Raw genomic sequence first — 24,809 nt, forward strand, 5'->3', positions numbered from 1 at the left:
AACAAATGCTACCTATCTGGCGCGTTTACAAAAGCGACTGAATAAATGATAAAGGTTTCGTCACGCAACCGGTGCACTTGAAAGCCTGCAGTGTGACCAATTGTATGACACTATTTAACCATCCATTTAGCGATTACGATCATTTAGAAAGATACGTCTTTGTGCAAATACAAACTCAAGGTGAAAAAAAAAACACCACAGTGGATGCTACAGACAGCCTACAACAAGCCACACAGCACCACGGCGGGTGCGCTCTTTCTCTGTCCTCTCTCTCTCTCTCTCTCTCTCGCAAACACACACACACTCACGCACACACACAGGCCAACACACACACATAGGCCAATGCACAACCACCCCACTTCTCCAACTACAAGGCTAAGCTGCTTCAACCAACCACAAGGCCCACAATCAGATCTATCACAGTTCAGTCACTGCAAAGATTGAAAATTAGCCTCTTACTTTAAGTTAGAATAGACCAAATATGCCTTGGCTCAACTTCTTGTGGTTGCCGTCCTGGTTTCCAGGATGAAGAGAGGCGATGTGATGAACCCAAAGTGTGCTAGTGATACACTCTGTAGCTTTCGCTTGCTAGCCATTTTCAATACGGTACTCAACTCAACTCTATTACCTCTATCGTCTGTTTGGCGCGTGCACCTCAGCGCATGGCTAATTTACATACGGGCACTAGACAGCTGGCTCGCTTGGCCAGTGATTGAATTCTGAATAGGCCTATGGCATTGTGAGCTTAGAAAACATTTTAATGACCATTAGTAACAATAATATGTACTATTATAATTTTATTTTATTTATTTTAATGAAATTTGAGACCCCCCCACAATTTAGCATTTGAGGCTTTCAGGGGGTCTCATGGGTTAATCGGGAGGGTCGGACCCCCCCGCACCCCCCCATATTTCGCACTCTGATTCTAGGTCATTCAGCTCAAAAGTTATTTTTTAGAGATGGCGCCAGGCGCCATTTTAAATTTGGCTCTGTAACAAAAAATGCCGGGATTTTTGGGAGGGACATGGGAGCTAAATCTTTTCTAAAGGGTCCATAGAGGTCAAATCAATCATCAAAACATTGTTGCCAGAGGATGGTCACAGAACCTTACATTATGACCCGACTAGAAGCTTTCATACCTGTATGTAAGGCAGATACAAGGTTGGTAAAGTGATCAGGACAACCAAGCTTTCGCAGAATAATCCACAAGGCTATTCTGTCGACAGTATCAAATGCCTTCGTGAAGTCAATGAAGACCATGTAGAGTTGCATTCTTCGTTCTATACATTTCTCTTGAATTTGCTTCAAGGAGAATATGTCAACTGTGCCTTTGCCTGCATGGAACCCACACTGAGCTTCAGGTAAGAAAGTTTCTGCATGCTTGGAGAGTCTGTTGAGAAGTATGCATGCAAATACTTTCCCGGGAATTGAGAGTAGAGAGATTCCACGATAATTCTCACATAGGGGACGATCACCTTTTTTGAATAGGGTGATAAGTTGAGCATCCTTCCAGTCATGTGGACGCTTACCAGAGTGCCATGACTCTGAAATAATCTCGTGCAGAGTCTGAGTTAGCACCAGACCACCACTTTTTAACACTTCTGAATGGATCCCGTCAGCTCCTGGAAATTTTCTGCCATGTAACAAGTGGTTAGACCCAGCTTGGAGCTGGTCTAGAATGGAGAAGTAAGACGCTTCCTTCCCTCCACTAGTCTGGGTGCTCACCTTGGGCAAGTGTCAGCACACCCTAAGCCTCCCATTGCTGGGGTTACGGTGTGCATATTTACTCTCTTGGTGAGACCCCTGGCAGGACTGTTTGTCATTGCGGCATTAGTCCTGGCACAACAGCTACAGGATCGTAACGTCCTCCGAGGGCAGTTGCATTGGTGAATTCCACCTCTCTTCTGGCCAGTCACTGTGACCATTTGAGACATTGAACTCGTCCTGGTCTCACCTTGCCAGTTCATATCATTCTCAACTGGTGGAGAGGGCTGCCTTGGCAATCTGCAAACCCCAGAGTAGCCTTACAAATATTTTGCAAGCAAATCTAAATCCAAATTCATGAACTCTCAAAGACAAAGAAAGTGAGCGTATACTATACAGTATATAGAAGCTCACAGAAACTGGATGGTTGAAGACTGAAAAAAGACCAGGAGACATTTTTTTTCAATCTTCAACTATCCAGTTTGGGTGAGTCTGTCCCCAGTGTAGCCTCAGATTCTTGTTTTTGGCTGACAGGAGTTAAACCTGATGTTGTAACCCATCTGCCTGAAGGTCTTGATGTGTATTCTGAGATGCATTCTGACCTCCTCTCTCATCAACAAGGCATTTCTTCATGCAGAAGTCACTTAATGTTGTTTTTTTTCTCACACCATTCATTGTGTAAACTCATATTAAAGTGTCTGGTCCCCAGACCACCATCCATCCATCCATCCATCCATCCATCCATCCATCCATCCATCCATCCATCCATCCATCCATCCATCCATCCATTATCTGCAGCAGCTTATTCTGTACAGGGTCTCAGGCAAGCTGGAGCCTATCCCAGTTGACGATGGGTGAGAGTCGGGGTACACCCTGGACAAGTCACCAGGTCATCACAGGGCCCAGACAGAGATAAACAACCATTCACACTCACATTCACACCTACGTTCAATTTAGAGCCACCAATTAACCTAATCTGCATGTCTTTGGACTGTGGGGGAAACCGGAGCACCCAGAGGAAACCTACAGGGAGGAAACCCACGGGGAGAACATGCAAACTTCACACAGAAAGGTCCTCGTCAGCCACTGGGCTCAAACCCAGGACCTTCTTGCTGTGAGGCAGCAGTTCTAACAACTACACCACCATGTCCACCATATATGCCTTCATAACTGCCTTTACATTCGTAGGTCGTCTCAGTTGTAATATTCATCCTCTCTACTCTGCCACATCACAGATCAGGTCTGGAGACAGAAGGTTTATGACACAACTCTGACTTCTTGCTTTTGGTTCTTATTGTGCTATTGTAACTTAGTTTTGGATTGTTATCTAGTGTATCTAATGCCACATTTCATTGATAAGCTCTTGGAGTATTTATTTCTGGATAATATGTAATAACATAGATGTACATTTTCTTTTTTCTTTCAAGCACATGAGAATGCACATTTTTCTCCATGACTGTATAAAATAATTTGCTTTACTGTTTAACCAGTGTTTACTCATGCACTTGATACAAAAGGCATTTACCAGGAAGGCTTTTTGAGGACGAGGAGCAAGCACTTTCACATCTTTCCTCTGAAGTAAATCATCAAAGCTAAGAGGAACAGGCTCGACGCAGACTTCCTTCTCAATCCTGTTAAAAAAGAGAGGACTGAGCTCTGATATTCGATCAATATTGATCCTATTTTTAAATATCTCATAAAGGGATAAATCATCCATCCATTAGCTTTAGCTGCTTATCCTGTACAGGATCGCAGGCAAGCTGGAGCCTATCCCAGCTGACTATGGCTGAGAGGCAGGGTACACCCTGGACAAGTTGCCAGATCATCGCAGGGCCGACACAGAGAGACAAACAACCATTCACACTCACATTCACTTTAGAGCCACCAATTAGCCTAACCTGCATGTCTTTGGGGGAAGCCAGAGCACCCAGAGGAAACCCACACAGACACGGGGAGACCACGCAAACTCCACACAGAAAGGCCCTCGTCAGCCGCTGGGCTCGAACCCAAGACCTTCTTGCTGTGAGGCGACAGTGCTAACCACTATACCACTGTGCCACCAGGATAAACCGTTGACTGTATAAAACATGGACAGTGCATTATCTCTAAAAAGTGAAGCCACCGCAAGTCTAGTGCCTCCTGCTGGCTGGTTGCAGTACAATTTTTAGCCCTGCCCATCCCCCTGAATTTCAATGACAAAACAGCCTTTATTTCCATGTCACTTTTCTCATCCAAACTATCTTTCCATCTACAGTGTCTAATTCGAACAGTTAGTTTTCCCCAAGCTGATATCTGCACTTTTTAAAAATTTTCCCTCAGAAATTAGTGTTTAAATGTTATTCTACTATAAAACGAGACCGTCAATGATGGCGTAGCTCACTCCTGCCGCATGTAGTCCAGAAGGAACAATCTAAAGTGGGCCACCTTGCGCAATAAATGTTGCAAGCTATATACACTATATATATAAGTTATATACACCCTTGGAATACCTACTTATTTGCCAGAAAGAATCCAACACAGTGAGGAATTGACCAAGAAGAAGCAATTTTTGTTGAACTGCTCATTAAAGCTTAATTAGTCCATAACTTCATTACTAACTGTAATTAAGCAAATCTGGGTAGAAGTTATATGCATCCTAGGTACCCCTACCTTCATGCCAGAAAAAATCAAAATCGGTGAAGAATTGAGGGAGAAGAAGCGATTTGTGTGGAAACTGCTCATTAGGGCTTAATTACTCCATATCTTCATTATCAATTGCAATTATGCAAATTTGGGTAGAAGCTATATGCACCCCAGGCAGACCTACCTTCCTGCCATAAAGAATAAAAATCGGTGAAGAACTGAGAGAGAAGAAGTGATTTTTGTGAAATGTGGACAATGGCAGATGGACGACGGACAACATATGATGGTACAATCATCCTGTTGGCTGGATGAGCTAAAAACAAGTATGGCTACACGTGGGAATTAAATGATTGATGGCCTTGGCCTGGAAGAGACCAGCTGTAGCCATCAAACTAACTTCATCACAGAATTTACTGTCCTATATGTACTTACTTTTCTGTACGCATGCATTAATACAAACTGTTAGCTATTTCTATTTGAACATTCGAAACATTGAGAGGTTTAACAGGAAAAAGGCTACTTTAATCATGCTAGCTTGTACAGCCACAGTGATAGCAATATTCTTTCAGTATTAAAAACAGCCAGCCAGCCAGGTATCAAAATTTGCACAAAAATCAAACCATTAGTATGGATTTTATAAGTTTATGTCCCAAATAATGTTTTTAACTCACCATGCAGTACAGACTGCATGCTAAACCAGCTGCTCTTCTTGAAACCACAGTTAAACTGTTGGTGAATGTCCAGTTCATGTCCAAATGATAAATTTAAACTATTTACAGTAACTACTCACTGTATACGTAGATGTAAGATTGATTACCACCATGAACACATTCTGCAATGCGGTGCAAGGGGGCAGGTCTACCAAAAGATTGGGGTGTACCTCACATTTGCCTCTCATCTCTACTACACAAACTTGAGAAGAAGAAACTCTCTACTGCACAGACTGTTTTTGCAAATTTGACAACATGGTCATGGCATGGTGATGTGAGTGGTTAGCACTGTCATTGGGCGGCACGGTGATGTAAGTGGTTAGCACTGTTGCCTCACAGCAAGAAGGTTCTGGGTTTGAGCCCAGTGGCTGACGGGGGGGCCTTTCTGTATGGAGTTTGCATGTTCTCCCTGTGTCTGTGTGGGTTTTCTCTGGGTGCTCTGGTTTCCCCCACAGTCCAAAGACATGCAGTTAAAGGAGAACTGAAGTCATTTTTAAACTTGCTTTATTTCTTAATGAACGTGTTATTCAATTACGTTTTCTGTTTTAGTAACCTTATATCGTGATTTGTATTGACAACTACAACCCCAATTCCAAAAAAGTTGGGACAAAGTACAAATTGTAAATAAAAATGGAATGCAATGATGTGGAAGTTTCAAAATTCCATATTTTATTCAGAATAGAACATAGATGACATATCAAATGTTTAAACTGAGAAATTTAAAGAGAAAAATTAGGTGTTTTAAATTTCATGACAACAACACATCTCAAAAAAGTTGGGACAAGGCCATGTTTACCACTGTGAGACATCCCCTTTTCTCTTTACAACAGTCTGTAAACGTCTGGGGACTGAGGAGACAAGTTGCTCAAGTTTACGGATAGGAATGTTAACCCATTCTTGTCTAATGTAGGATTCTAGTTGCTCAACTGTCTTAGGTCTTTTTTTGTCGTATCTTCCGTTTTATGATGCGCCAAATGTTTTCTATGGGTGAAAGATCTGGACTGCAGGCTGGCCAGTTCAGTACCCGGACCCTTCTTCTACGCAGCCATGATGCTGTAATTGATGCAGTATGTGGTTTGGCATTGTCATGTTGGAAAATGCAAGGTCTTCCCTGAAAGAGATGTCGTCTGGATGGGAGCATATGTTGCTCTAGAACCTGGATATACCTTTCAGCATTGCTGGTGTCTTTCCAGATGTGTAAGCTGCCCATGCCACACGCACTAATGCAACCCCATACCATCAGAGATGCAGGCTTCTGAACTGAGCACTGATAACAACTTGGGACGTCCTTCTCCTCTTTAGTCTGAATGACACGGCGTCCCTGATTTCCATAAAGAACTTCAAATTTTGATTCGTCTGACCACAGAACAGTTTTCCACTTTGCCACAGTCCGTTTTAAATGAGCCTTGGCCCAGAGAAGACGTCTGCGCTTCTGGATCATGTTTAGATACGGCTTCTTCTTTGAACTATAGAGTTTTAGCTGGCAGCGGCGGATGGCACGGTGAATTGTGTTCACAGATAATGTTCTCTGGAAATATTCCTGAGCCCATTTTGTGATTTCCAATACAGAAGCATGCCTGTATGTGATGCAGTGCCGTCTAAGGGCCCGAAGATCACGGGCACCCAGTATGGTTTTCCGGCCTTGACCCTTACGCACAGAGATTCTTCCAGATTCTCTGAATCTTTTGATGATATTATGCACTGTAGATGATGATATGTTCAAAGTCTTTGCAATTTTGTGCGAGACTTCGAAACGTGAAGTGTCAGCCAGGTGTCAGTGCCGCCATTTTGAAAACTGTTTTCCAAACGAAATATTGCACAAAAACGAGTTTAAACGATGATTACTACCTACTTTTTTCAAACTTTCCTGATTGCTATCAAAACAAACAAAACTTCCAGCTTGATTACATCACCATTCGAAAGAGGGTGTGCACGTCTTTTGACAACGTTGGCAGATGTCGGTCACTTTGATTTCCACTGTACGTTTTACTTCCACCCTACGATGTCTCACACGGGTCTCAACGAATCTCATTTACGGCCATTGCTTTGACATATGGACTGATATATTACAGAGCATATTTCAAACACTCATAACTTGCTATAGCAGCAACAAAATAGCGATCAAAAATGCATTCCTATATTTAATAAAATGAGATAAATAGAATTTTGATAATAAAAAATTTGCCTTCAGTTCTCCTTTAACATGGGATGGCCTTGGGCTGAAGTGCCCAAGAGTGGTGGTGCGCATGTACACAGAGGCTTTGTTCTCCTATGATGAACTAAATTTTATTGTACATTTGTGCAACGACAATAGCATTGTGCAGTGACAATAAAGGCGTTCTATTAACATGGCAGGGGTATTTTGACTTCATTTCAATTGAATGGGTGTGAATGGGAGTACACCATCCATGCTTATACAGTTGATGGGATAAACTTACTTGTTGTGAAGTATACTGGTGCCAATTCTAATATTATCAATGTTCTCTTGAAGTTCCTGAGTATTCATCAATCCGTCTGGCATTTGTGATTTAAATGCATCCACTTCTGGGAAACATACACGTCAACCATGTTAGGACGTCAGAGGTCAGTTAGCTCAAAGTGAATTGCTGAGACCATATTTTTTCAGATAACAGTATTGTTGAGAGTCATACCACTATGAACTGAGCTGGAGCACCAGTGACAAACGTCTTTGTCTCCAAGACTGATGCCTATTAAGGCCTTGCTCCTGTTCACCTTGGTTAGATCATGCAAAGAGGGAACCTTCTCAACCTGTAAGCAAATTATATCTTTAGCTAATGCATGTATTGCTGGTGGCGGCATGGTGATGTAGTGGTTAGCACTGTCGCCTCACAGCAAGAAGGTCCTGGGTTCGAGCCCCGGGGCCGGCGAGGGCCTTTCTGTGTGGAGTTTGCATGTTCTCCCCGTGTCCGCGTGGGTTTCCTCCGGGTGCTCCGGTTTCCCCCACAGTCCAAAGACATGCAGGTTAGGTTAACTGGTGACTCTAAATTGACCATAGGTGTGAATGTGAATGGTTGTCTGTGTCTATGTGTCAGCCCTGTGATGACCTGGCGACTTGTCCAGGGTGTACCCTGCCTTTCGCCCGTAGTCAGCTGGGATAGGCTCTAGCTTGCCTGCGACCCTGTAGAAGGATAAAGCGGCTAGAGATAATGAGATGAGATGTATTGCTGGTCTTCCTGTCAAAGTTCATACATATTAAATGTACTGTACACCAGTCAACCATAACATTATGACCACTGACAGGTGAAGTGAATAACATTGATTATCTCATTACAGTGGCACCTGTCAAGGGGTGGGTTTATATTAGGCAGCAAGAGAACAGTCAGTTCTTGAAGTTGATGTTTTAGAAGCAGGAAAAATGGGCATGCGTAAGGATCTGAGTGACTTTGACAAGGGACAAATTGTGATGGCTAGATGACTGGGTCTGAGCATCTCCAAAATGGCACATCTTGTGGGGTGTTCCTGGTATGCAGTGGTTAGTGCCTACCAAAGGTGGTCCAAGGAAGGACAACCAGTGAACCGGCGACAGGGTCATGGGTGTTGAAGGCCCGCTGATTCACATGGGCCATGAAGGCTGGCCCATATGGTCCAATCCCACAGAACAGCTACTGTAGCACAAACTGCTGAAAAGGTTAATGCTGGCTAAAATAGAAAGGTGTCATCATTAATTTTTTCATCAGTTTGTGCTACAGTAGCTCTTTGGTGGGATTGGACTATATGGGTGAGCCTTCCCATGATCCTGTCACCAGTTCACTGGTTGTCCTTCCTTGAACTATCTCTACAGGTTCCCCAGTTGGAGATTATTGGTCGGCAGGCTGTTTCTTAGCAATCTCCAGTGATCTAATATTTGGTCAGTCGTGATCCTACAGTAGGGTCAGTTCATCTGCAGGCGGGGCTGCTTAATCTGGTAAAATGAACACTGAGTGTATGCTTGGTTGAGAATAAAAAAGAAACCTTTATATCAGAACTGTAATTCTGCATAAAGAGTACTGTATAGAGCAGAATTAAGAATGCATGAGAAGAGACTGAAATATTTAATTTATCAGCACCTCTCTCGACAACGCCATTCTGCGTGGAGATTGACTGTAGGGCTGGAGAGTCTGTGGCTTCTTAGGCATAATCAAGAAACGTACTCCTACCTCTTCTTTGCCTTTAAAAAGAACAGCATACATGGTGCAAACATGGAGAGTCAAAAGTACACTGCAAAACCACAATTGTTGAGCTTGATTAGCTGTATTGTTTTGTTTTGACTACTTAATTTGAATGAATGTTTAACTGAAACAAATAAATGTAACTGAATAAAGACATGAAGCATAACACCACAAATATTTTTTTAACAATTTGCAACAAATGGAACAATATGTTTGGTATAAAATATGATGGACCAAAAATGGGCTTAAAGAACAGATTTTTTAAATACAAACGCTGTTTATTTTACAAACATTATTAATATTCATACATATATATTAAGTGACATCAGGACTCTCTGACTTCATTAGTTTTGTAACGGTTTTTACAGGGTAAAAAATATTATTAAGACAAATAAAGTTCTAAAGTACTAAACTCTCAATCTGAATAATAACCCTGCATTTTGTTTAAAACAAAAATAGAGTAATATAGATATTTAGTCACTGCCTTAAAGCAGAGTTCCTGATGAGTGTATGAGCAAAATACTTGCAAGGGCACAAAATCGATCTGAATAGAATAATAATATTATAGCATATGAACCATCGAATTGTGCAGTGTAGTGTGTTTCACATCAATAAATTGCTGCATTGTCTTGTGGCAGTGAGAACAGTAATGAGATACGCATCTCACTTACAAATCCATATACAACCCCGATTCCAAAAAAGTTGGGACAAAGTACAAATTGTAAATAAAAACGGAATGCAATGATTTACAAATCTCAAAAACTGATATTGTATTCACAATAGAACATAGACAACATATCAAATGTTGAAAGTGAGACATTTTGAAATTTCATGCCAAATATTGGCTCATTTGAAATTTCATGACAGCAACACATCTCAAAAAAGTTGAGACAGGGGCAATAAGAGGCTGGAAAAGTTAAAGGTACAAAAAAGGAACAGCTGGAGGACCAAATTGCAACTCATTAGGTCAATTGGCAATAGGCCATTAACATGACTGGGTATAAAAAGAGCATCTTGGAATGGCAGCGGCTCTCAGAAGTAAAGATGGGAAGAGGATCACCAATCCCCCTAATTCTGCGCCGACAAATAGTGGAGCAATATCAGAAAGGATTTTGACAGTGTAAAATTGCAAAGAGTTTGAACATATCATCATCTACAGTGCATAATATCATCAAAAAATTCAGAGAATCTGGAAGAATCTCTGTGCGTAAGGGTCAAGGCCGGAAAACCATACTGGGTGCCCGTGATCTTCGGGCCCTTAGACGGCACTGCATCACATACAGGCATGCTTCTGTATTGGAAATCACAAAATGGGCTCAGGAATATTTCCAGAGTACATTATCTGTGAACACAATTCACCGTGCCATCCGCCGTTGCCAGCTAAAACTCTATAGTTCAAAGAAGAAGCCGTATCTAAACATGATCCAGAAGCGCAGACGTCTTCTCTGGGCCAAGGCTCATTTAAAATGGACTGTGGCAAAGTGGAAAACTGTTCTGTGGTCAGACGAATCAAAATTTGAAGTTCTTTATGGAAATCAGGGACGCCGTGTCATTCGGACTAAAGAGGAGAAGGACGACCCAAGTTGTTATCAGCGCTCAGTTCAGAAGCCTGCATCTCTGATGGTATGGGGTTGCATTAGTGCATGTGGCATGGGCAGCTTACACATCTGGAAAGACACCAGCAATGCTGAAAGGTATATCCAGGTTCTAGAGCAACATATGCTCCCATCCAGACGACATCTCTTTCAGGGAAGACCTTGCATTTTCCAACATGACAATGCCAAACCACATACTGCATCAATTACAGCATCATGGCTGCGTAGAAGAAGGGTCCGGGTACTGAACTGGCCAGCCTGCAGTCCAGATCTTTCACCCATAGAAAACATTTGGCGCATCATAAAACGGAAGATACGACAAAAAAAGACCTAAGACAGTTGAGCAACTAGAATCCTACATCAGACAAGAATGGGTTAACATTCCTATCCCTAAACTTGAGCAACTTGTCTCCTCAGTCCCCAGACGTTTACAGACTGTTGTAAAGAGAAAAGGGGATGTCTCACAGTGGGAAACATGGCCTTGTCCCAACTTTTTTGAGATGTGTTGTTGTCATGAAATTTAAAATCACCTAATTTTTTTCTTTAAATGATACATTTTCTCAGTTTAAACATTTGATATGTCATCTATGTTCTATTCTGAATAAAATATGGAATTTTGAAACTTCCACATCATTGCATTCCGTTTTTATTTACAATTTCTACTTTGTCCCAACTTTTTTGGAATCGGGGTTGTATGTTCCTTTCTTTGACACTGTATGCCACGTGCCAGAAACAACACCATGACATTTATTATGGTGTGACTCTGCTGGGTGCCTGGAACATTTTTCACGTTGACGCACACAGCACCAACAGGACTAATTACCATGCACCTGTTCCTGATTAGAGCGCCATCACAGCGAATACATATAAGGACTCTCAGTAACACATTGACTTTGCGAAGTATAGACCCTTTTCAGTCACGTGACCTTCGTAAACGCGACCCCCATTTTGGACATGTAGTGGACTTTGGCTCAAATCGGTTTGAATGCGAGGAAGGCGACAAACATAAAAGAAAAAGGAGCGAGATGCAGAAAACTGTATTTACTAATTTACTGTAATTATGATCTGGCAGCTATTTACACCGGATCCAGTGTAAATAGCTGCCGGAGCCAACGTCCGGCTGGGCCGCGAGCGAGCGCGCGCCGGCTCCGGCCGGGCCGCGAGCGAGCGCGCGCCGGCTCCGCGGCCGCTGGCTCCGGCCGGGCCGCGAGCGCGCGCGCGCCGGCTCCGCGGCCGCCGGCTCCGGCCGGGCCGCGAGCGCGCGCGCGCGCCGGCTCCGTGGCCGCCGGCTCCGGCCGGGCCGCGAGCGAGCGCGCTCCGGAACCTCGGACGTTGGCTCCGGCGGCTATTTACACTGGATCCGGTGTAAATAGCTGCCAGATCATAATTACAGTAAGCTAGAATGGAATGTTAACAGCAATGTAATGCCTTTTCTGGCTAATTTTATTCGTCTTACCTCCAACAAAGTGGTCACTACACAAGCGCTGGTATGCCGCTATCCATCTTCTCCGTCGGTCAGCATCTACCGGGATCCGATAAAATGATAACCCTTGCCTTGTTTGTTGATGGTTACTACATCCAGGTGCACAACAATATAGTGGCATGATGGAAGTCTTGCTGAAAATAAACACTTTCTTTGCTGCCGTTCCTCAATGCTGGCTGTGGTAAACTACTGGTAGTACATGTCCAAAATGGTGGCCGCGTTTGTCGTGAGGTCACGTGAAAAGGGTCCATACGCTCTGTACCCTGCGTCTAACATTACCAAGCCTTGTATTTTGTATCACTTTTCTGGTTTTGACCCTGTCTGTGTTTTTGGAATTTGAGTATTGTATTACCTCTGATATTCTGTCTGTCTCACTCGATCACTACCTGTTTTTTGACTCTGCCTTTGTCTAGGTTTTGGATCCGTTTGCTCGTGTGCTTTCAATAAAACAAAACTCTTCCTGCACTTACATCCATTTATGGCCCTTACATGACAGAAGCTGTCAACTATCCAACAAGCTAGTGCACTCATAAAACTGTTTTAACTAGTTTTATATGAAACTCTTGTGAATATTTTACATAGAATGTGTTGGTAAATAAATAAAGAAATAAAAGATATGCATTTCACTGTCCGGTGGTCAAGTGTTTATGAGATACATTGCCTTGCACTTATGATCAGGTTCCCTGTGGTGGTACGCGTTTATCATTCATCGTACGGACGGATATCGTATGGTCAAAAGCCATCAAAAATTAGGTCGATGCATTACCATATTCTCTTAAACATGGGGCTCTGCTCCGCTATAAACTAGTCTCCGTGTTATATTTTTAATAAATTAAAAAGTCCTTTGCTGTTTGACGCTTCTTTAACCAGTATTTCCATAGATTTAACTATTTTTCGTCATGCATTCCTTTGCTAATAGCACATCTTACCTCTGCACATGGAGTGTCTTGTTGATGACTTAACATTAGTTGTCTGTTTTTCAGGCTGTATGATAACTCTGCTACAGCCAGCTTCGGCTGATTTGCTGCAGGAACTGCCTTTCATGGTGGATCCCACAGCTAAAGACTTCCTAAACAGGACACATCAGCCTGAACAAAGTGATTCCTGGCACATCCTGTTCAGTTCAGGGGTGGGTTTCCCAAAAGCTTCTTCATGCTAAGAGCATCTTAACTAGGAGAGAGAGAGAGCATTCATTGTGCTGTTCATGCTACCATTTAACGATGATCTTTGTGCTGTGATGCTTTTGGGAAACCCACCCAAGTGTGGTAGAATGCTCTGTGCTGAGTTTCCCAAAAGCATCATAGCACAAAGATCATTGTTAAATGGTAGAGCGAGCAACATAATGAACACTCTCTCTCCTAGTTAAGATGCTCTTAGCCTTAAGAGGCTTTTGGGAAACCCACCACTGTTTTTTCCCTAGTGTGATGACAGTGATGTTAATGGGAATTCTATGTTGGAACAATCCAAAGTTTGATCACAATAACCAGGATTGAGTTCTGAGGACACATTAACGCCACCCCTCATACCCCTTTTCCACCAAATCAGTTCCAGGGCTGGTTCAGGGCCAGTGCTGGTGCTGGTTCACAACTCCAACTTGCGAGCCAGCTGAGAACCAGTTTGCTTTTCCATAGCTCGGGGTGCTAAGGGGAGCCACGTCATTACGTCACTGTATACATCAGTTACGTTAATGCGTTTGCATAAACCTTAGCGCAAACATCGAAGCAACAACAACACTGAGAAAAAGAAGAAGAAGCAACAACAACAACAACAACAGTAATGGATGACTGCTGCTTTACTGCATCCATGATATCTCGTTGCTTATTTAAAAATGGCGCCCTCTCGCGGTCTTGCTATTGCTGTTGGTCTTAACAACTCCGCCCCCCCGCTGACGTAAGCAGTTCTTTCCTCTAGCCCAGCAAAGAGCTGGTGCTACCCTGGAACCGGTTTTTCTGGCCCAGAGCCAGTTCTTTGTCAGTGGAAACAGAAAACCCGGTTCCAAACTAAGCACTGGCCCCGAACCAGCCCTGGAACTGATTTGGTGGAAAAGGGCTATCAGTGGTTCAGTATCCAGGTCATTTATGATAAACCTTACCTTAGTCGTTTATATAGAAGATTGTGTTCATCTCTGACAATTTCTTTGTTTGCTTTGGGCTTTTTTCTGGCACTGAATTCACGATGAAGACCCAGTCCTTTTTCAGGTCTACCATAGGCAGAATACTGTGTTGATACTTGTGTTAGCTGGCGATTTTTCTGAAAGGAAGGATGAGATTTTTAATGTATTTACACTATTTTAACTTGTTCATATACACATTATGCTATAAATACTGCAAAAGTGCAAAAGAAAATAAGTTGTTGGACAAGGTGGGTAGGAAGTTACCTTGAAAGTAGGTAGCACTTCAAGAGTGGTCTTTTTCCCTAAACTTGGTTGATACCATAATGCCACGTAACATTAACAGTACACATAAGTGCAAAGAGTGTGACAGTCATCGTTCCCATGAGATACCATAATAAAATGAAGTACTGCTGCATTATGATGCAACATGATAGAGTTTGGTAACAATATTTCACATGAACTGTCATAGTCACACCGCAATATATTGTAATAATTCATAGTAAACTACAAAGGATTATTGTCAGAGTTATAATTACCTTTGCAAGTCTTTCCAGCATGCTCTTGGAGTGACTGTCTAAGGTGTCAAAAGCCTGGAGCACTCTCGTTGTCATGTTTCACGTATCAACTCTTATTTAACACATACATAGACACATACAAACACACATACAGTACAGTATTGTGCAAACAATTGTTTTAGTACAAACTTTGCTACAGAGTTTTATTTTATGACTTCTACATTATCAAGTTAGTACAAAAACATTTTAGATTTCCAGCACAAAATTAAATGTTACAGAAAAATGTTTGTATAAGAGACCACTTTTCAGCATTTTTATGCAATAAAACAATGAAGGCTGCTGGGTTTTGCTGCAAAAAAAAAAAGAAGAAGAAGAAGCAAGTGTTACAGTCACAGTCTCCAGAAGATCTGTGGCTGCTTCTGTAAGATGCTCAGTAAAACTTACCACCAAATATTGATTTTGTTGCATGACCTCCGCCAACTTTGTTGGAGGAGGTTATGCTTTCGCCTCCATTTGTTTGCTTGTTTGTCTGTTCCCAACATAACTCAAAAAGTAGTGAACAGATTTTGATAAAATTTGGAGGAAAGCTGAACCATGGGCCAATGAGGTTAGATTTTGATGCAAATCTGGATATGTATGTTGAACCAGGATTTTTTTTTTGTCTGTTCCCATCATGACTAAAAAAACTACTGAATGGATTTTGATGAAATTTGATGTAGAGCTTTATCCTCAGTTCAAGTGATTTGATTTTGATGTTGATAATACAGTATGTGTCTTGGCGGAGATATGCACTCTACCAAGTGCTCTTCTAGTTTATTACCATTTCCTGCTCTTTTTATAGTATTTTTGTAAATGTGGAAACATTTAATTTCATTACATTTGCTCTACAACATTTCTTTGCATATGCCTAAGACTTTTGCACAGAACTGTATGTACATATGTGCATATATATATATATATATATATATATATATATATATATATATATATACATACACACATGTACATGCATACACTTAGACATTCATTTATGCATCCATCTACACACACACACACACACACACACACACACACACACACACACACACACACATTTATACCAGCATCAGTAACTTACATAAACTTCACAACTCTGTATAAACACATCAGGGTATTCCGTTCATTCACTTTTCGGTGAGTCGGTTAACTCACTCAACTAGATTCACTGATCACTCTCTAAATGTTGTTGGGTTTGTTTGTTTGTTTTTCCCCCCCCAGCAATCAGAGACTGGATTTAAATTGCAGACACTTCCAGTGTCTCCCTGAGCTACAGTGAAAATATAATACGTGTCACTGTGTTGTGACCATAGCAACAGCAGCACAAGCCTCTCTCTCTCTCTCTTTCTCTCTCTCAATATTTTCAAAAACAAACTATTCATATTTCAATGACTCGATGTTCCTACATTATCACAAGTAATAAAAATGGTCAAGTACTATACTACAGTATTAACAGTTAAGTGGGTGAATACTGGTTTAGAATAGAATAGAATGCCTTTATTGTCACTATATACATGTACAATGAGATTAAAAGCAACTCCAATAACATCACTGATACACACAGCATTTATTATCTGTTTATAACCAATGAAAATACACAAATTACCCAAACATTAAATCCAAAATACAGTAGTGCATGTGTCCTCAATGCCCAAACATGCTGTCCCAAATGACCAAATACAGTAATTGTCATAAGTGACCAAATACAGAATGTCACAAATGACCAAACACGCTGTCCCGAATTACCAAATACAGAATGTCACAAATGACCAAACACCCTGTCCCGAATGACCAAATACAGTATGTGTCCCAAATGTCCAAGCACGCTGTCCCGAATTGCCAAATGCAGTATGTGTCCCAAATGTCCAAGCACGCTGACCCGAATTACCAAATACAGTATGTGTCCCAAATGACCAAACACGCTGTCCCGAATGACCAAATACAGTATGTGTCCCAAATGACCAAACACGCTGTCCCGAATGACCAAATACAGTATGTGTCCCAAATGACCAAACACGCTGTCCCGAATGACCAAATACAGTATGTGTCCCAAATGACCAAACACGCTGTCCCGAATGACCAAATACAGTATGTGTCCCAAATGACCAAACACGCTGTCCCGAATGACCAAATACAGTATGTGTCCCAAATGACCAAACACGCTGTCCCGAATTACCAAATACAGTATGTGTCCCAAATGACAAGGCACACTGACCTGAATTACCAAATACAGTATGTGTCCCAAATGTCCAAACACACTGTCCCGAATTACCAAAAACAGTACGTGTCACAAATGACAAGGCACGCTGACCCGAATTACCAAATACAGTGTGTGTCCCAAATGTCCAAACACGCTGTCCCAAATTAGCAAATACAGTATGTGTCCCAAATGTCCAAACACACTGTCCCGAATTGCCAAATGCAGTATGTGTCCCAAAATGTCCAAGCACGCTCTCCCGAATTGCTAATGCAGTATGTGTCCCAAATGTCCAAGCACGCTGTCCCAAATTGCCAAATACAGTATGTGTCCCAAATGTCCAAGCACGCTGTCCCGAATTGCCAAATACAGTATGTGTCCCAAATGACCAAGCACGCTGTCCCGAATTGCCAAATACAGTATGTGTCCCAAATGTCCAAGCACGCTGTCCCGAATTACCAAATACAGTACGTGTCCCAAATGACAAGGCACACTGTCCCGAATGACCAAATACAGTACGTGTCCCAAATGACCAAACACGCTGTCCCGAATGACCAAATACAGTACGTGTCCCAAATGAACAAACACGCTGTCCCGAATGACCAAATACAGTATGTGCCCCAAATGACCAAACACGCTGTCCCAAATTACCAAATACAGTATGTGTCCCAAATGACAAGGCACACTGACCCGAATTGCCAAATACAGTATGTGTCCCAAATGTCCAAGCATGCTGTCCCGAATAGCCAAATACAGTACATGTCCCAAATGACCAAACACGCTGTCCCGAATGACCAAATACAGTATGTGTCCCAAATGACCAAACACGCTGTCCCGAATGACCAAATGCAATATGTGTCCCAAATGACCAAACACGCTGTCCCGAATTACCAAATACAGTATGTGTCCCAAATGACAAGGCACACTGTGGCAGCGGGGGTGTGGTCAAGCGCCGGTCTGTGACAGGAGGGCGGAGTCAGGGAAGGTGAGTGGCAGAATCACTACACCTGACGGCAATTAACCTGTGTTTGTGTGTCTTCCCAGTGACCGCGCCCTATTTAAGGAGGGAGAGCGAGAGCAGAGCAGGACTTCCCTGGACGAGACGCAAGTGTGTGTCTGTCTCTCTCTACGTTACAAAATATTGTTAGACTGAAAAGTGTGGCAATAAAGCCTTTTGTTCACCTGATCTCTGTCCTGCCGTCCTCTGTGCTCCACCCACCCATAGGGAACTTACCACACACACTGACCCGAATTACCAAATACAGTATGTGTCCCAAATATGCAAACACGCTGTCCCGAATTACCAAATACAGTACGTGTCCCAAATGACAAGGCACGCTGACCCGAATTACCAAATACAGTACGTGTCCCAAATGTCCAAACACGCTGTCCTGAATTACCAAATACAGTATGTGTCCCAAATGTCCAAACACGCTGTCCCGAATTGCCAAATGTGGTATGTGTCCCAAATGTCCAAGCACGCTGTCCCGAATTGCCAAATGCAGTATGTGTCCCAAATGACCAAGCACGCTGTCCTGAATTGCCAAATGCAGTATGTGTCCCAAAATGTCCAAGCACGCTCTCCCGAATTGCTAATGCAGTATGTGTCCCAAATGACCAAACACGCTGTCCCGAATTGCCAAATGCAGTATGTGTCCCAAATGTCGAAGCACGCTGTCCCGAATTGCCAAATGCAGTATGTGTCCCAAATGACCAAGCACGCTGTCCTGAATTGCCAAATGCAGTATGTGTCCCAAATGTCGAAGCACGCTGTCCCGAATTGCCAAATGCAGTATGTGTCCCAAATGACCAAGCACGCTGTCCTGAATTGCCAAATGCAGTATGTGTCCCAAAATGTCCAAGCACGCTCTCCCGAATTGCTAATGCAGTATGTGTCCCAAATGACCAAACACGCTGTCCCGAATTGCCAAATACAGCATGTGTCCCAAATGTCCAAGCACGCTGTCCCGAATGACCAAATACAGCACGTGTCCCAAATGCCCAAGCACGCTGTCCCGAATTGCCAAATACAGTACGTGTCCCAAATGCCCAAACACGCTGTCCCGAATTGCCAAATACAGCACGTGTCACAAATGTCCAAACACGCTGTCCCGAATGACCAAATACAGTCCGTGTCCCATATGTCCAAACACACTGTCCCGAATTGCCAAATACAGTACGTGTCCCAAATGTCCAAACACGCTGTCCCGAATTGCCAAGTACAGTACGTGTCCCAAATGTCCAAACACTCTGTCCCGAATTGCCAAATACAGTACGTGTCCCAAATGTCCAAACATGCTGTCCCGAATTGCCAAATACAGTACGTGTCCCAAATGTCCAAACACGCTGTCCTGAATTACCAAATACAGTACGTGTCCCAAATGACAAGGCACGCTGACCCGAATTACCAAATACAGTATGTGTCCCAAATGACCAAACACGCCGTCCCGAATTGCCAAATACAGTACGTGTCCCAAATGACCAAACACGCTGTCCCGAATTGCCAAATACAGTACGTGTCCCAAATGACCAAACACACTGTTCCGAATTGCCAAATACAGTACGTGTCCCAAATGATCAAACACGCTGTCCCGAATTGCCAAATACAGTACGTGTCCCAAATGACCAAACACGCTGTCCCGAATTGCCAAATACAGTACGTGTCCCAAATGATCAAACACGCTGTCCCGAATTGCCAAATACGGTACGTGTCCCAAATGACCAAACACGCTGTCCCGAATTACCAAATACAGTTTGTGTCCCAAATGTCCAAACACGCTGTCCCGAATTACCAAATACAGTACATGTCCCAAATGAACAAACACGCTGTCCCGAATTACCAAATACCATATGCATCATAAATGACCAAATAAAGTACAGTTAGGTCCATAAATATTTGGACAGAGACAACATTTTTCTCATTTTGGTTCTTTACATTACCACAATGAATTTTGAACAAAACAATTCAGATGCAGTTGAAGTTCAGACTTTCAGCTTTAATTCAGTGGGTTGAACAAAATGATTGCATAAAAATATGAGGAACTAAAGCATTTTTTAAACACAATCCCTTCATTTCAGGGGCTCAAAAGTAATTGGACAAATTAAATAACTGTAAATAAAATGTTCATTTCTAATACTTGGTTGAAAACCCTTTGTTGGAAATGACTGCCTGAAGTCTTGAAATCATGGACATCACCAGATGCTGTGTTTCCTCCTTTTTAATGCTCTGCCAGGCCTTTACTGCAGCGGTTTTCAGTTGCTGTTTGTTTGTGGGCCTTTCTGTCTGAAGTTTAGTCTTTAACAAGTGAAATGCATGCTCAATTGGGTTGAGGTCAGGTGACTGACTTGGCCATTCAAGAATATTCCACTTCTTTGCTTTAATAAACTCCTGGGTTGCTTTGGCTTTATGTTTTGGGTCATTGTCCATCTGTATTATGAAACGCCGACCAATCAGTTTGGCTGCATTTGGCTGGATTTGAGCACACAGTATGTCTCTGAATACCTCAGAATTCATCCGGCTGCTTCTGTCCTCTGTCACATCATCAATAAACACTAGTGACCCAGTGCCACTGGCAGCCATGCATGCCCAAGCCATCACACTGCCTCCACCGTGTTTTACAGATGATGTGGTATGCTTTGGATCATGAGCTGTACCACGCCTTCGCCATACTTTTTTCTTTCCATCATTCTGGTAGAGGTTGATCTTGGTTTCATCTGTCCAAAGAATGTTCTTCCAGAACTGTGCTGGCTTTTTTAGATGTTTTTTAGCAAAGTCCAATCTAGCCTTTTTATTCTTGAGGCTTATGAGTGGCTTGCACCGTGCAGTGAACCCTCTGTATTTACTTTCATACAGTCTTTTCTTTATGGTAGATTTGGATATTGATACGCCTACCTCCTGGAGAGTGTTGTTCACTTGGTTGGCTGTTATGAAGGGGTTTCTCTTCACCATGGAAATTATTCTGCGATCATCCACCACTGTTGTCTTCTGTGAGTGTCCAGGTCTTTTTGCATTGATGAGTTCACCAGTGCTTTCTTTCTTTCTCAGGATGTACCAAACTGTAGATTTTGCCACTCCTAATATTGTAGCAATTTCTCGGATGGTTTTTTTCTGTTTTCGCAGCTTAAGGATGGCTTGTTTCACCTGCATGGAGAGCTCCTTTGACCGCATGTTTTCTTCACAGCAAAATCTTCCAAATGCAAGCACCACACCTCAAATCAACTCCAGGCCTTTTATCTGCTTAATTGAGAATGACATAACGAAGGAATTGCCCACACCTGCCCATGGAATAGCCTTTGAGTCAATTGTCCAATTACTTTTGGTCCCTTTAAAAACAGGGTGGCACATGTTAAGGAGCTGAAACTCCTAAACCCTTCATCCAATTTTAGTGTGGATACCCTCAAATGAAAGCTGAAAGTCTGGACTTTATGTCCATGTCCATTATATAACTATAACTTGAATATGTTTCAGTAAACAGGTAAAAAAACTAAATTTGTGTCAGTGTCCAAATATATACAGTATGGACCTAACTGTATTTGTCCCAAACTACAAATATGCTGTCCCATATTATCAAACACAGTATGTGTCCCAAATGACCAAACATGCTATCCCAAATGGCCAAATACAATATGTCCCAAATTTTTTTGCTTCACATGTAGATAATAAACACCTTGAGAATTTCAGAAATATATCATGTGTTTGGGTATTTATTGTATTAATAACAAGAAAACTTAGATAATATGTAAATTAAATTCAGTTAATATATCTGAATTAACCCAGATTAAAATATCACTTCAAAAGTTTGCAACTACCATCTTCATTGTCTTGATCTAGCATACACATATATGCACACATGTCTAAGCTTTTCATAATTAAGGCTTAATGGAAAAAGAAATCTTCTGCATTTGTGTGCCAATTAGTTATGTTACAAAGAACATTTCCTCTCAAAGAAAGTAATGTACAGATTAAATAATAGATCACTTTTCAAATACAAAAACAGTCTGCTGAAGAACTGTAGTGATTTCTCCATGATATTCATTGTACATTCTAGGTGAATTATTTTCTTGAACTAATCCCCATTTTATGATTAAAATGCCATAATATTATTTCTCTTTGAGAGAACATTATTTTCAGTCCCCTGTAGAGCATTTTGCTTGCTCTTTACAGATGATTGTCGAAATCCAGAATGATTCAACATCCTAAATTCTTATAGGAATTGCCAATTGCTGATTAAATTAAATTTCAATTCAATGTTATTTCTGTTGTAACACTGACATTTCCACAAAGCATCTTCACAGAAATTCAGATGTAGATATATTGTAGATCCTGCTTCAGCAAGCCAGAGAGGACAGTGGCAAGAAAAGAAACAAAACTCCTTGAAATGAGATAGGGAAGGAACCTTGAGATGAACCAGATTCAAAAGGAAACCTATCTTCTTCTGAGTGACACCAGATAGTTGTGATTATGAGTCATTATTCTTCCACCACTGTATGGTATAACATCAAACAGTACTACTGAGTGTGTTGAAAGAAACTTCCATACAAACAGCAGTGTCTTTTTTTTTAAGTACTTTTAGCTTTAAATCTATAGTATCCATATGATGCTATGAAACTGATAAAAAATAAGACTTGGGCATAAAGTGTTTTCAGAAGTACAGAAGTTTTCAGAAGTTCAGAAGTTTCAGAAGTTAAGCTATCCAAGTGAGACCATCCACAGCAATCTTCAAGGTATCGATGCAGAGCCATTCCAGCAGTGCATGATTCTCAGGTGAAGGAAGCTCCAAGCAGAAGTAGAACATCAAGATGGATCAGGCAGGTCCAGAGGGCAGAAGGAGTCAGGGTCAGGTATCAAAGAGATGAGGGGATAAAGCGTGAGAACAGATTATAAAGTACAACATATTCTTTTGTCCTATAAAAAGATGTACATTGTGTGCAAGCAGGGACTACAGGTTTGCTTGAAATCATAACTAACACCTTCTAACATGATTATTTGGTGATCTGATTAGTCAAATGGAAATTCAGCATGTTTAAGTAATGCAGTATCTTGTAGTCAAATGAATTACTGATTTCTACAGTTTTACTGCCTCATGATTTGTATGAGCTTCTTCTCAACCATCCTGGCTTGTCCCTCGATGAGAACCCTTAAAAATTCAATGTAGACCCCTACAAGAGAGGATTTCGCTATCAGCATGAGATCTAGCTCTTTAGCATCTTTTATCCATCTCAAGACCCTTTGAGAAACATTTCTTTAAGACTGTAGGCCTGATCTTGCACCCAATCACACGTGTGTGATTAAAGAGTTAAGGTGTGAATTACAGCAGGTGATTTGAAATGTCTGCCTTTAAAAAAAAAAACCTACCTCAAAATATGTTTATTTGGAACTTTGGTTTTGAAGACGGTAGACTAGACTGACTTCAAAGCGAACACTGATTCTGTTTTTCCGTTAGAGAATTGAGGTCAATAGACCACATAACCTACTCTTTGTGTTCTAAAGGGCTTTTTGCAACTGCTACAACACGGCATTTCATTTTTAGATAAATGACCATGCTTGTATCTTCATGTACTGAAAGAACATTTTTTTCTGAACAGACATTTGTTAGATCTTTTTTAAAGTGATGATGAAACAGCATTTTCTTTCATGCTACACATGACTAACACCAGCTCACAGAAGATGCAGACTATGCAGAAAAACAAGTTTATACTTCGTTACATGCAGGTTAGGCTATGATAACGCATTGCTGTCTATCTTACCCCATCTTCTCCACACTGCACTAGCTCCCAATAAAATCTCACATTGATTATAAAATACTATGAATAACCTACACTACTGTTCAAAAGTTTGGGGTCACTTTGAAATTTCCTTATTTTTGAAAGAAAAGCACTGTTCTTTTCAATGAAGATCACTTTAAACTAATCAGAAATACACTCTATACATCGCTAATGTGGTAAATGACTATTCTAGCTGCAAATGTCTGGTTTTTGGTGCAGTATCTACATACAGTTAGGTCCATATATATTTGGACACTGACACATTTTTTTTTACCTGTTTACTGAAACATATTCAAGTTATAGTTATATAATGGACATGGACATAAAGTCCAGACTTTCAGCTTTCATTTGAGGGTATCCACACTAAAATTGGATGAAGGGTTTAGGAGTTTCAGCTCCTTAACATGTGCCACCCTGTTTTTAAAGGGACCAAAAGTAATTGGACAATTGACTCAAAGGCTATTTCATGGGCAGGTGTGGGCAGTTCCTTCGTTATGTCATTCTCAATTAAGCAGATAAAAGGCCTGGAGTTGATTTGAGGTGTGGTGCTTGCATTTGGAAGATTTTGCTGTGAAGAAAACATGCGGTCAAAGGAGCTCTCCATGCAGGTGAAACAAGCCATCCTTAAGCTGCGAAAACAGAAAAAAACCCATCCGAGAAATTGCTACAATATTAGGAGTGGCAAAATCTACAGTTTGGTACATCCTGAGAAAGAAAGAAAGCACTGGTGAACTCATCAATGCAAAAAGACCTGGACGCCCACAGAAGACAACAGTGGTGGATGATCGCAGAATAATTTCCATGGTAAAGAGAAACCCCTTCACAACAGCCAACCAAGTGAGCAACACTCTCCAGGAGGTAGACGTATCAATATCCAAATCTACCATGAAGAGAAGACTG

At 41.7% G+C, this 24,809-nt stretch overlaps 1 protein-coding gene across 1 annotated transcript in view; it reads right to left on the minus strand.

Annotated features, from left to right (window-relative positions):
• LOC132884506 (uncharacterized) overlaps positions 1 to 14,443 on the minus strand; it is a 28,444-nt gene extending 14,001 nt beyond the window's left edge. Inside the window, exons 1-3 of the mRNA XM_060918357.1 lie at positions 14,376 to 14,443; positions 13,213 to 13,352; positions 9,104 to 9,204 (exon numbers count right to left, since the gene is read on the minus strand). Of these exons, the coding sequence (XP_060774340.1) occupies positions 9,104 to 9,204; positions 13,213 to 13,327 (216 nt within the window). The 5' untranslated portion in view covers positions 13,328 to 13,352; positions 14,376 to 14,443. The remainder of the gene's footprint in view (positions 1 to 9,103; positions 9,205 to 13,212; positions 13,353 to 14,375) is intronic.
• Positions 14,444 to 24,809: the final 10,366 nt, after the last annotated feature.

Source organism: Neoarius graeffei, chromosome 4 (genome assembly GCF_027579695.1).
Source record: "Neoarius graeffei isolate fNeoGra1 chromosome 4, fNeoGra1.pri, whole genome shotgun sequence".
Classification (NCBI taxonomy): Eukaryota; Metazoa; Chordata; class Actinopteri; order Siluriformes; family Ariidae; genus Neoarius; species Neoarius graeffei.